Source organism: Equus przewalskii, chromosome 2 (assembly GCF_037783145.1).
Source record: "Equus przewalskii isolate Varuska chromosome 2, EquPr2, whole genome shotgun sequence".
In the NCBI taxonomy this organism is placed as follows: domain Eukaryota; kingdom Metazoa; phylum Chordata; class Mammalia; order Perissodactyla; family Equidae; genus Equus; species Equus przewalskii.
The window spans coordinates 80,867,490-80,880,921 of record NC_091832.1 but is presented as its reverse complement, the minus strand read 5'-3'; the positions used below and the strand labels follow the sequence as shown (position 1 = coordinate 80,880,921).

The 13,432-nt window shown below is 39.4% G+C and overlaps 2 protein-coding genes across 22 annotated transcripts in view; one reads left to right on the top strand and one right to left on the bottom strand.

Moving 5' to 3' along the window:
- Positions 1-677: 677 nt before the first annotated feature.
- Positions 678-13,285, bottom strand: TIGD4 (tigger transposable element derived 4). Of its 7 annotated transcripts, none has more exons than XM_070611537.1 (4): positions 12,629-12,826; positions 8,127-8,220; positions 6,668-6,818; positions 2,052-5,533 (listed from the first exon to the last, which is right to left on the bottom strand). In XM_070611537.1, exon 4 carries the CDS (start codon positions 4,983-4,985, stop codon positions 3,447-3,449), a length of 1,539 nt encoding a protein of 512 aa, XP_070467638.1. In that variant the 5' UTR covers positions 4,986-5,533; positions 6,668-6,818; positions 8,127-8,220; positions 12,629-12,826; the 3' UTR covers positions 2,052-3,446. The 7 variants fall into 7 exon arrangements, with proteins under 7 accessions (XP_008534677.1, XP_070467638.1, XP_070467639.1 ...); XM_070611538.1 differs by lacking the exon at positions 12,629-12,826 and adding an exon at positions 10,675-10,760; XM_008536454.2 differs by lacking the exon at positions 12,629-12,826 and adding an exon at positions 10,675-10,755 and having other exon boundaries at positions 8,127-8,227.
- ARFIP1 (ARF interacting protein 1) overlaps positions 13,013-13,432 on the top strand; it is a 121,352-nt gene continuing 120,932 nt past the window's right edge. For 3 of the 15 annotated variants that reach the window (XM_070611546.1, XM_008536461.2, XM_070611551.1), the window contains exon 1: positions 13,013-13,148. The gene's annotated coding sequence lies outside the window, so the exon portion shown is untranslated. Of the gene's footprint in view, positions 13,284-13,432 lie in introns of all 15 variants that reach the window. The other 12 variants (XM_008536462.2, XM_070611548.1, XM_070611541.1 and 9 more) reach the window with 8 other exon arrangements.

Genomic DNA, 13,432 nt, shown 5'->3' with positions numbered 1-13,432 from the left:
GGCAGATGTGTGATGCTGCCTCTCCTAAGGGACAAATCTCTTTCTGCTAGTCTCTGCCTAGCCCCTACTGGGCCAATGACGGCAAAGGGCTTCTCCAGACATCTGAGGTGTTTGCTTGGGAAACTCTCCTTCAACTTTCCCTCTCCTTCTTTCCTCCCCCTCCCAATTATCCTGCTTAGTATACAGTCAAAGGGAGGTTTGACATTTGCTCTTAGGTCCAAATGAGAAGCCAGGCAGGCACATGAAACCCACAGGCCTTGATTTACTCATTGTCCTACTTTATCCTAAACCAAACTTTTCTTTTTTTTTTTTTTGAGGAAGATTAGCCCTGAGCTAACATCTGTTGCCAATCTTCCTCTTTTTTTGCTTTTCTCCCCAAAGCCCCAGTACATAGTTGTATCTCCTAGTTGTAAGTCATTCTAGTTCTTCTACGTGGGTTGCCATCACAGCATGGCTTGATAAGTGGTGTGTAGGTCTGTGCCCAGGATCCAAGTCGGTGAACACTGGATAGCTGAAGCAGAGTGTGACAACTTAACCACTTGGCCACAGGGCTGGCCCCAGGTAAGTTCTTTTTTGAAAAGACAAGCGACATTTAGTCCCAACTTTGTACTGACTGTGTATAGAGAGGATAAATGAGGAGTGAGGGATGCAGCAGTGACTGTCTGTCTGAGGAAAAGTGAATTTAAAAAAATTTTTATTCTGAAAATCATTTAAATTTATCTTGTAAACTACACAGAAGAGTGGACAATATTAACAATTTAAAGTTTATCTCTGAATTTAAATCTGCAGGCATCTTTTTCTTATTCTTTACAGGAGTCTTGTCTCATTTTATCACCTTTAGATTTATTATGCCCCACAAGTCAAAAATGGATCATGTCAGAGTGGGGAATAAACGAGTAGATTAGTTTCTCAGCACTTTGGAAATATTAAAGTTGCTTTAAATATTTTCTTTAGAACTCCACTGGAACCTCTGTGTTAGACTGGTACAGAATTACCAAATCAGAAGGTCCCGGCATTTCCCTAGTAACAGTGTTCTCAGGAGAGATCTTGTGAATAGAGTCATGAGCACAGATCCAGCATATTCTCTGAAATACTTCACCCTTGGGCTCCTAAATTCAAGGGAAAAAAAATAGAATTTTCTTTTATACATTATAGAAAAGCATTGTGGAACATAGAGGAACGCAGGACTAGGTGACAGGGAGCTACGGCATCTCAGTTCTGGCCCTGAGATTTTAATCAAATCATCTTTCTGGGGTTTAGTTTCCCCATCTGAAAAATGGAGATAATAATTCATATGTCATAGAATATCTGTAATTGATACTGGTTAGCACAAGGTTGACATAAGGGAAGCCATATTGTAGAAAAGAAACCACATTTTCTTTGAATGATCTCTGATTAACTAATCCAGCTGGACATGTACCCTCCAGGACATATACATGCCCTGTAGATTTTATGGCCCCTCCCAGCTGCAATAAATTGGTAACTTTGTTTTTTTGAGTTCCTTATTAATGTAATGACCTCTAGGGCAGAGAGTCTAGGCGCTTAGCCATCATCAATGACAACTGAAAGATCTGGGTATAGGGCAGTTCTCCAGTCTCTGATGCATATCCAGTAAAACAAAAGATTATCAGGAACTAAGACCAGATGTCTGCCCCACCTGGAGACCAGCCCCCTATATAATTGGCCTGTGGTCTTTGTTCTGTCCTTTCGGACATTAGTCAGCCATCTTCCCCCTTGCTAGCAGGCTGTAATGAAACCCTTTCTCTCCTACCACCTTGCCTCTTGACTATTGGCATGTCTTGCAGCAGGCAGACGACCTCTCTTGGGAGGTAACATAATGATTAAATAAAAAATATTTGACATCAAATGGTATGAACTAGAGAAAGAGAGAAAAATTATTGAGGGCTCAATATAGGCCAGGTACTCGAGTTACAGCTAGGGTTCTTAAGAGAGATTAAGGTCCCTGATTTAGGTCCATGATTCTATCACAACAAAATTTTAAATCAAATCATTAATAAAAAATGTTTTAAATTAAATTTAAATGATCCATATTTCACTCTAGAAGAAACCCTCTTAATTTTATTACATATTTAAGGCTTACTTTACTAAAGCTCAAAAGCAGAATAAATCAACAGTGGAAAATAAAAATACTTTCTATAAATATTTCCTTCCAAATGTGTCTTTTGTTAACAGACTAATAATAATTCATAATAAAAATAATCTGTATGACGTTTTACATTTTTTCAAAATACTTTTCAAAGGAGACCCTAAATTAGATGTAGTAAGTTAAATAAGCATAGTATTAAAATTTAACAACAGAAAAGTCTGACACATTGTTATATTTTCCTACTGTTTAAAAATTATTTCATGGATGGAGAGTAAATAATTTCATACAATTTAAAACACTGTGTAGACAAAACTTCCTCCAGCAGAAAGTTAATCCAAAATGTTACCCATTAAATGTGAAAAAAAAAAGTATTAAAAACATCAAAATACACGGAAAGGACACTCAGTTTAAATCAAGAAAATAATTAAATATTATATATTAAAAGTTTCAGCTGTTAAAATTAGAAAACTATGAACCACATAAGATATTTTCTTTTTTTAGTAACTGCATATGTATCTTCATAGTACTTTTTAAGAGTAATCTTATTGAAACATAAATATCATAAGAGTTTAATAAATGTTTCACTAATGTATTTTTCTATCACACACACATATATACATACAAATATTTAGGAAGAATCCATATTATCTTCTGATTATGACCAAAAAAATCTGATAAGGTCATAGTCTTTCATTTGACCTTATATAGAAATAACTTGAAAGTAATGAGACATATATTTTTAACCATTTTGGTATATAATTGGATCAGATTTTATTTTCAGTAGTTTTTCATAATTTCTTATTAGGAAGATAAGCTAGTAATGAGAAAAATAAAGTAATTAATTATAAGTATTAAAGTTAATACTTGATGCTTAAGAGTCTAGTTAGAATATATGTCTTAAAAAAATAAATAAGCAATAGATGGGTATTTTATTTCTTAGGCAAGGTAGATAAATTAAAATATTTTAGAACATGATCTGAATTTAAAAGAAAAAAACAATAGAAAACAGAAATTAACAATTCAACCTGAATGAATTAAATAGCTGGAGAATTCTTAATATTTTTGACATATATACCATATGTTTTAAGTACAAGGCCTCTGAAATACATTTTCTACTCCCCAAAACCTTGCTAAATTGAAATTCACATTCTTCATTGACTTACTCATTATTTAATCTACCTAGGGAATTTTGCGATTCAGACCAAAGACATTTGCAAATAAACCAAAGATTACTAGCTTTTCATTTTTTATGTTTAAGTGGTATTTTCCCTTTATATATCTTAGATAGTGAAATACATCAAGAAAAGCTATTACTCTTCAGATGTTGTACAATAAATAATTATTTAGATGATAAAGAGTTAATAAAAATTTCAATATCTGCTAAAGAATTATGAAGCCCATCATTTATATCTTGACTTCTAAGAAAATTTTTAAGAGTATCTAAAGCAGCTATTGCCTCATTTTTTGATGGTAAAGGGAGTTCGGTTCCTAGAGATCCACCGTCATCCTCTTCGTCAGAAGCATAAAATCCTGTTTCATCTGATTTACTTTCTTTGGTCCATACCGAATCACCATCTGGCACTGCTTCACACGTCTCCAAACCGTCATCCAGGGCAGCATACTCTTCTACAGATAGACCTTCAGGAAATTCCACTCCTGCTGCCTGGGCATGGGGGACCAAATCAAGACCAGTGTCTGTCTCTGCATTTGTCTGGTCACTTTCTTCCTTTTGAGATTTGAATCCTGCCTCTTCATAGCTCTTTGCAATAGTCTCTGGGGTTACAGCCCTCCAACAGAGATGCAATGTATCAATTGCATCTATTAAGGAAAACGTAAATTCTTTGCTGCCTTCAACAGAGCTTAAAAATTTCTTGATAAGACAATGTCGGTATCTGATTTTAAGGCTTTGAATAACACCTTGTTTCATGGCTATAAATTTGGAAGATAAACATGATGGAAAGAATGCTAACTCAATGGACTTGAGGTTCTTTACATCTGGATGTGCAGGAAAAGAATCAACAAAAATCACCACTCTTCGTTGCTGGGCTTGAAATTTCTCATCAAGCTTCCGCATCCATTGATCAAATATATCTGAGGTCATCCATGCCATTCTGTTAGCTTCATAATACACAGGCAATGACTTTATACCTTTGAAACAATGTGGATTTCTGTTTTTTCCAATGATAAGCAGAGGAAGTTTCTCTGAGCCATCCATGTTTGCCCCAACCACCAGAGTTATTCTGTCTTTGCATAACTTTCCAATTGAACATGTTTCTCCTTTAAATGCAAATGTATTCGTAGGTAACATTCGGTAAAGCAACCCAGTCTCTTTTATATTAAAAACATTTTTAGGATGATAGTCATTTAAATAATAAGGCAGTACGTTTTGCTGCCAGACAGTTGAAGGGTCTACTGCTATTCCTGTAGCTTCTACAGGTTGAGCTCTGAATACTAAGCCGTATCTGGATTTAAAGCGATCCAGCCAACCATTACTGCACTTAAAATCATTATGTCCCAGTTTCTGGGCAAAATCATTAGCTTTTAGACGCAACATTGGACCATTAACTGGTACATTTAGACACTGAGCAATTCGATACCACCTCATTAATGCCTCTTCCAGATCTGTGTAAAAAGCAGTTCTCAGTCTTTTTCTCTTTGGATCAAATCTCAGCGATTCAAAGGCTTCTAGAACCTTGTCTTTATTCTTCATAATAGAAGACAATGAATTTTTTTTTATTCCATATTCAGCTGCAATCTCTGCCTTTTTCTTGCCACTTTCTACGGCATTTATAATATCGATCTTTTCTTCAATGGATAGACTTTTCTTTTTCTTCACTGTTACCGGCAGAGTTGAGGTATCTCCGGAAGCTTCTGCCATCTCAACCACAGCTTACGTAGAGATTTCTCGTCCTTCTGGTGCCTGTTTCTTTAATTAAATTTCTTTTCCAGTATGATACAAATTGCGGCTTTCTGTCCCACTTCATATACTGAAAGTTGGTAAGTGTCTAGTAGTTTTATTCCTCAGGAAATTGATGAGTAAATATATTTTTTTCAAAGGATTAGAATAAGAAGAATGTTACGTGCAGCTAGAATATTTTAGAAGAGAAACTTCCTTCTCAGGACCTTGTGTAGCTCAGTTTATAGTTTATTCCGAGTTCCAGAAGTCAGGCTAAAATAGAATCTCATTATGTCAAACCTGTCCAGTCCTGCTGATATATTTTTGGAACTTCAATCCTTTAAGATGATCCATTTTATCCATGCGCGCATTCAACCTCCTATTAATTCTCTACAGAAGGCCTCAGAGATAAGAAGAAAAAGCATTCAGTAATTTTCATGCAAAGTGTTACCCATTAATTTCCAAGTCTCTTCAGGATGGAGAAGAAAATGGTAGAATCCTTCTAAGACTTGATGGTATATCTTCTGTGTCTTGAAAATGTAAAAAAAAAAGTCATTTTAGCAACGATAAGTCAATTAAATATCAAAAAGAACATTTATATGAATTAGTTATGCTTTTAAATAATAATGAAAGAATGAGAACATGTTTCTGAAAATACAATAACCTAAACTTCCAGGAGAAATGCTTACCTCCTAAAGGGGCTCTTAAAAAGCTCTCTAGCTCTGCTCTGTGCATTTGAATACTCACTTGCCTTTCAGTGCTTTATAATATATACTTCTGAAATAAATCAGACAAATTTAATCTGTTTTGAAAATGTGGGTTTACCAAAATTACAGAACTAAAAATGATGCTGGATAGATATTTGGTGGCTATTTTCTACATGAAGTCACAGACTGCCCCCTCTGACTTCTCTAAAAGAAAAATACAGTCAGACAGTAGTCACAAGGTTCAACTTTTAATAGCACATGGCAGACAGTGTCTCCTTTATAGGAGTCTGGTAGAAAATGCTTCACTAAAAGTCAAATCAAGCGATCCCATTACAAATTTTTTAAATCTAAATCCTATTTTACCTAAATGCTTAAAATCCTAGTAACTTTTGTATCAATTTGACACGTTAGCTGGATGCACAGAGACCAGAAATACTTGACAAAATGCATAAGAATAAACAAATTATTTTTTTATTTTTATTTTCTCCCTGCTTTTTCTCCCCAAATTCCCCCAGTACATAGTTGCATATTCTACTTGTGGGTCCTTCTAGTTGTGGCATGTGCGACGCCATCTCAACGTGGCCTGACGAGTGGTGCCATGTCCGCTCATCTGAACCAGTGAAACCCTGGGCTGCCGAAGCGGACTGTGTGAACTTAACCACTCAGCCATGGGACTGGCCCCTAAAAAAATTATTAAGAGGATATAATGCAGAAAAAGACTGAGATTAAAAGAGAGGAGAGTGACCTTGCGTCTTAACCTCTTAGGACTTCCACTTCCTTATCTGTAAAATAAAGGGCTTATCATACATAGAATAAGGATATTGGCTTTGGTGCCAGACAAACCTGAACTGACAAGCGACTCTGCCATTTAGTACTTATGTGATCCTGGGTAGTTTACTTAACCACCGGAAGCCTCAGCTCCCTTATCTGTAAACTAGGCATCATTACAGCACCTACCTCATTCGGTTATTGCACATTCAACGAGCTTCAGTGGCAGAGTGTAAAGCACTCAGCACAGTCTTTCAGCACTTACAAAGTGTTCAATGAATGTGTGGTGATGATCGCATCATCATTGTCTTCTCTCTAATGTCCCTTCAGCTGTGTCAGTCTATAAAATTCAGAGATTTTACAAAATCCTACGTGCAAGTAGAAGCAAGAATCTCACCTTAAATATACACTGAAAGCAGAGCTCTTCTTAAACCAAACTGTACTGTGAGAACAGTCACAGGGCCCCAGGTGGGCTCACCCCTACCCTCCTACACAGCATCTCCCCTACCAGGATCTACAGGCTTTCGGCCTACTGCAGGCCAAGGTAACCAGCTAATTTGATAAGCAAGTGTTACTCCCTGTGACATAGTGTGGGCATCTATCCTTCTAGTTTGTCTTTCTGTCTCCCAGGTTTCAAGATGACACATGCTTTTTCTTTCTTCTTCTTTTTTTTTTTGGCTGAGGAAGATCTGTCCTGAGCTAACATCTGTTGCCAATCTTCCTCTATTTTTTTTTTTAAGTGAGCCGCTGCCACTGCATGGCCACTGAAAGACAAATGGTGTGGTTCCACGCCCAGGAACCGAGCCTGGGCCGCTGAAGTAGTGCGTGCTGAACTTTAACCACTAGGCCCTTGGGGCCAGGCCCAACACATGCATTTTTTTGCACAAAATCTTTTGACAAAACTCCTCTGCCTTTGTAGTTCAAATAAAACAAGTAATTTTCATCATAGAAACTAAAACCAGTAAAGGAGTTTTTGTTGTTGTTATTGAAAAAAGTCTTAATAATAATTAGGATAACCCAGGGCTTTAGTTTCCAAACTGCTTTACATCCTGTATTCCAAACAACTCAGGAGGAAGATATAGCTGGATTTTAAAGCTCATACAGTTATAACGTGGTTGAGTGCAGTCTGGAAATCCAGGCTTTCTAATGTCAAGTCTCCGTTCTTTTCACTATATTACAGTGTCCTTGAATCACATTGGGATGACCTCCTCTGAGAACAGTTACACATTCTATACCCCCAACACCAAGCCAAGTCAGCATTTCCAGTGCCTATCCAAACCTAACCAAAAAAACAAACCAAAAAATACCCTGAAACCAATATCAGGCCTCCACAGAGGAAGAGGCCATTATGAATTCTGTGAACAGCAGATATCAGCCATATCCCACTGCGAGGGAGGGCTGCCCTTTATAAGGAAATATTTGACCATTCAACTAAAAAAAAAAAATCTTGCTCATATATGGGACTTCCCTGTACATTTTTCTGCAATTTCCTATAAGTCTACAATTATTTCAAAATAAAAATTTTAAAATATCTTGCTTTTATTAGGAATATACCAACATTAAGAAATTGAGGTAGCAAGAATCAATTTTTTAAGAAAAGACGAAACCAAGCAAAATTACTCTCCAAGAAAAAAAGGGAATCTCCCACCTTCTCTCTTCCTCCTTTCTTTTGTTCTTTCTTCTTCTTTTCTTCCTTCCTTCCTTTTTTCCTTCTGCCTTATTTCATTCGTCAGAAATAAACCCTATCATCTCAAATAACAAGGATTACAGAAAAAGTAACTTGAATTTCCTCCCTTACCCCATTCCAAATAAAGCAATACATATAATCAGAGATTACTGATTATCTTCACCAAACTGAAAATAGTGACATGTTTTTTTAGGACATTTTTTTTTCTGAGAGTTAACAGTATATATTTCCTTCTAAAATAATAGTCAATGCTACAATTTTCCATGGTAAGATACAATATATCTTTATTCCTGAAGCAATCATATTTCTAATGCCAAACCAGAGAAGATAGACTTTTTTCCTAGAAAAGAATAAGGCACCAATACTGTCTAATCAATGAAGCTGACATTTTCCATTCTCCCACTGTATAATGTCTGGGATTTTTTTTTTCCAGGAAGTAATGGCAGCAGCTAATACTTCTCAGAACTCATTTTCTCAATTAAGCTCATTAATCATTTTACCCCTTGAAAATATTACAGCAGAGAAATGCTGTACTATCTGGTAGGGACTATTTTCTCTATGTAAAGCTAACTAAAGAACAAGAATAGGTAATTCATTAAAAAATTGAACTCCAAATAAAGAGAACAATGGCCAGTTGTACTGGTCACAGGAGAAATGTAAATCTTCTTTCAAAAGAGAAGATACTTTTTTGTCTTTTATTTTTGCCTATCAGAATGGCAGCACCTAGTGTGTGCTAGGATGTAGTAACATAGGTTGTTAGGAGGTATAGAAATTGGTACGAAGCATATGGAGGGCAAATTATACAAAAACCTTAAAAATGCACATAACTTTTATCCAGCAAGTCCTTACCCAGGATTTTTATCCCAAAAGAACAATTATAGATGTAAAAATAGTCTAACTTACAAATGTGTTCATTTTCCATTGCTGCGTAACAAATGAGCACACATTTAGTGGCTTAAAACAACACCCATTTATTATCTTACAGTTCTGTAGGTCAAAAGTCCAGATGGGGTCCCCTGGGTCCTCTGTTTAGCACCTCACAAGGCAGAAATCAAATGTCAGTCAGGCAGGGCATTTTATCTGGAGGGTCTGGAAGAATCTGCTTCCAAGCTTACTCAGGTTATTTGCAGAATTCAGCTCCTGGTGGTTGTAGGACTGAGGTCCCTAGGCTTTTCGTTGGCTGCCAGAAGAGACTGCTCTCAGCTCCTGGAGGCCTCCCTCAGCTCTCTGCCTGTGGCCCTCTTCATTTCAGCTACAGAGAACCTTCCTCATGTCAAATCTCTCTCACACTTCAAATCTCTCTTACTTCTTCTGCTGCTACCAGCAGGAGAAAGCTCTCTGCTCTTAAAAGTCCCATGTAATCAGTTTAGGCCCACTCAAATTATCTCCCTTTTGGTCAACTCAATGTCAATTGATTAGTAACCTTAATTACCTGTGCAAAAATCCCTTTTGCATGTTATATAACATAATCATGGGAATGACATCCTATCATATTCACTGGGGAGGGAATTATACAAGGTGAGGGTGATTGCAAGTCATCTTAGAATTCTAACACACAAGAATATCCCTAACATTGTTTTATAATTATAGACAAAACTCGAAATAACGTAAATGTGTAACAAAAAGGATTAGGTAAAGAAATTAAGGAAAATCTATACGCTAAAACACTACTGAGCCACTGAAAGAATAGTTAATGATATGAGGAAGATTCTATAATATATTAAGTGAAAAAAACAAAATACAAAACCATATGCCAACAATACAACATATATTGAAAGTTACATGAAGGCAGAGGCTTATGGCGATTCCTACAGTGCTTCATGACCAGCAAACAGTAGGTTCTCACAACAATTTGTTAAATAAATGAAGAAAAAGAAATATATGCATAGAAAAAAAAAGACTGACCAAATGTCGAATGTTAACTCTAGGTAACAGAATTATGAATAAGTTCCGTTTTTTTTCTTCTTGTAGTTAAAACAATTTCTACTCTTATGCTCTACTCTTTCTACTATTCATGGGTTTTTAAAAATGTTCCATTAATCAGTATCCCCTAATAAAAAGTATGTTTCCAGGGAATTATACTATGCAATCGGTAACTAAATAACTCTCCATGAGAAGGGAGCTGTTGATAAAGAGTGATGAAATTATTGTGACATTACCAGAATTCTCCTAGAAAAGAATTGAAGGTAGCACCTTCTTCTTTCTCTTGAGGAAATAATATTGATAAGCAGTATGCAGTATTCAACATTTAAAGCAAAGAGGAAAGGTCACACATACATTTAATTCATTCAGAAAGGAATAATAACACTATCTTTCAACCTGTTGCCTCCTTTCCCTCCTGGTCAATAAATGAAAGACAGGCTGCCTGAGTTTCCCATAAGTCAAGTGAATAAATGGTACGTGATTTTTCAAAAGCTGAATAATAGCCCATAGCAGTGCAAAGGTACATGAGTAGATAATCCTCATGTCATAAACACATATGGCAGGCAGTTATTCCCTTTTTTCTTACCTCTCCAAATATAAAGGCCAACTGACAGAAAAGTAGTAATCTTCTAATCTTCCTAGAGAGAATGGACAGGCAAAATTCCCCAAACTCTAGGGTGAAAGAAAGGAAGGAAGGAAGGAGAGGGGGAAGGAAGAAAAAAGGAGGGGAAAAAATTCTCCATCTGAGCAAGGTTAGGTTTAAAATAAGGTGTTTCAGTTAATATAAGAAATTTTCCCCAAATCCAAAGAATACTGGCCACTGCTTCCTTTTTCCCAAAGAAAGTGTATAGAATTTCACTGTTTTCCATCACCAGCTGAAGTAGCTTCCAGTGTTTTCTTCGAGCCAATCTACATTCTAATTTCCCTCTGGGCAGCAGAAATCTTAGGAAGAATGAGGACTAACCATGCACAGTACCAGAATCGCACTGGACTAACGAGTACCTAACACAACTAATAACACCTTCACCAAGCAGAAGTTAGTATTAGTTTCAAGTGGTTCCAAGCCCATCAGAATCTCCATCAAAATCACCAGCAGTTGCTAAGGAAACTATCCAGATAAGGACAGATAACTAAAGCAAGTGTTCAAGAAACACCTCTGAGCCTAACAGTCTAACAGTTAGACTAACTTGAGTGAAGCTAAGCATCCCCAAACTCAGGAGACAGCTAGCAGGAGTCCTTAAGGCACCAGCCAGCTCAAACAGTTAAGCATGCAACATCCAAGCACCAGAGAGCACTGCCACGCACCTCTTCCTAGTCATCCTTCTGAAACTCTAAGAATAACACTTGTACTCAGCCACAAAGTTCCATTCTTTTGGGATCTATTTCTTATAACCGACAAGACTAACAGGATGGCTTTGAACAAAAAAATCCACAGTAAACTACAGAACTGCAGTTAGTTTTAGTGAATTGGCATATATATTTGCTCTTTGGTGAAAGACAGAGCCATTTAAGATAAGGGCCCTTTATACATAGATTTATTTTGGGGGATTTCAGTACTGTTCTTTGTCAGAGAAGGTGTCCTGGAGATCTCAGACAATAAATAGTTAGTTACTTTTGAAACATTGTGGTGTCATGGGTATTTACTATTTACAGATATGGGGAAGAAGATATCTGTAAGAGGAGATACTGTTCACTATGCTGGAACTTCCTAGAAATCCGCACAGGCAGAGTCCTGCCTTTGGGCACTTACTCATTAAAAACGTCTTGTCAACTAATGAGACAAGGAAAGGCAGGTGAGAAGTATGGTCTCACGGAGGGTAAATCCCACGAGTGCACTATTATCCTTTGCATTTCTGCAAGTGAAACGGCGGTAAAAATGAGCATCCAGGGTTGTCAAAGGAAAAGCAGTGCAGAACCCTGAAGGGAGATGTGTCTGGACGGATCAACCGTATGTGAGGTTAAGCTTCAGGGATGTCTCCAGCAGTCCATTCCCTTCCATTCAGTGCTGGAGATAAGGGAGAGCATCCGAAGCACAGGTTGGGGCCTCAACTTAAGGAACTACAAAGGGCTCTGAGAACAGGGATTGTTCAGGGGTTTCTGTAAACAGGGCAGTGATCTACTTAAGAAGTAACGGGGCAAGTAAAGAAAGCAGACATCGGTCTCTGGTTAAAGAAAGAGGAACAGGAAAGAAAAGTATTCCAGGAGCCACTGTCAGCGAGGGAGCAGACGCAGAAAGTGATCAGAAAGACAGAGCAAGTAATAAAACTCAGGGATGCCGGGCGTGGGGGTCTGGTTTTCCCGAAGGAGATGGGCGTGAGTGACGTGGCCGGAGGGGGGCTCTCCAGGCACTGGGGAAGCGAGGGTGAGGCGCCCGCATCCCGTCTGCTCCCTTACCCCCGCATTCCCTCCACCGTCCCACCCTCGCGGGACTGGAATAACCTTCTACGTGCTTCCCGGCAGCTGAGAAAGAAGCTTTGGCTCTCCAGTGATATGCGTGGCGTTGAGCTACGTCCACCTCCACCCTCCCGCCGCCGGCTCACCGTCTGCTGGGGGGACGCCTAACGCGTGAGGCTGGGGTGTGTGAGTGAGAAAGAAGGGATGCTGAGGGCTCCTGGAGACCTCCGACCACTCAAGACCAGGCCGGCGCGCCTTTCTGCAAGCTCCCAGCTTAGGCAGGCGCATGGGACCCGCGCGCACACCCCTCTCTAATCCGGCCGCAGCCAGAAAATTACCCGGGCAACGGCACCGGCAGAGCCCCGGATGTGGTTGCTAGGGCCGCAGCGGGAGGGGCGGGGCCAGCCTCCTGGAGACGGGCGGAGGGGGCCGGGTGGGAGGCGCGCTGGCACCATCGAGACGTGGCCGGGCCGGGACAGATTCAGGGAGAGAGAGGCCGTCCAGGGCCAAGGACACGCTGCTTCCGGTCTCCTCACTTCCGGCTCAGTTGCTCTCGGTGCTGGTGCTGGAGGCCGGGTGGAGAAGCGGCCGGTCTGAGTGTCCGCGGCGGTTGGTCAGTGTGAGGCGGTGACAGCTGCAGTTGCTCCCCGCCCCCGAGGAGCCGAGGTGCGTAGGGGGAGGGGAAGAAGGAAAAGGCCCAGGTCTCGTTTCTGCTCGCTTCTTGCCAGGGTTGCGGCGATTCCAAAGAGCGGAGGCAGGGATAATCCTCGACGTGAGAGCTGCCGGGTTCCCCGAAGACAGGTGAGGGCGGAGCTGGCCGGCCGGGCAAGAGGCGGGGGAAGGCTGGGCGGAGGTGGTTGGCGGGGGCGGACACGTAGCCTCTGGGTTCGCCGTTCCGGACTTTCACAGGGCACTTCCATCCTTAGTCTCTGCCGTAGCTGCCCAAGTAT

Coding starts and splice junctions, on each gene's coding strand:
- TIGD4 (XM_008536456.2), bottom strand. CDS start 4,985: ATGGCAGAAGCTTCCGGAGATACCTCAACTCTGCCGGTAACAGTGAAG.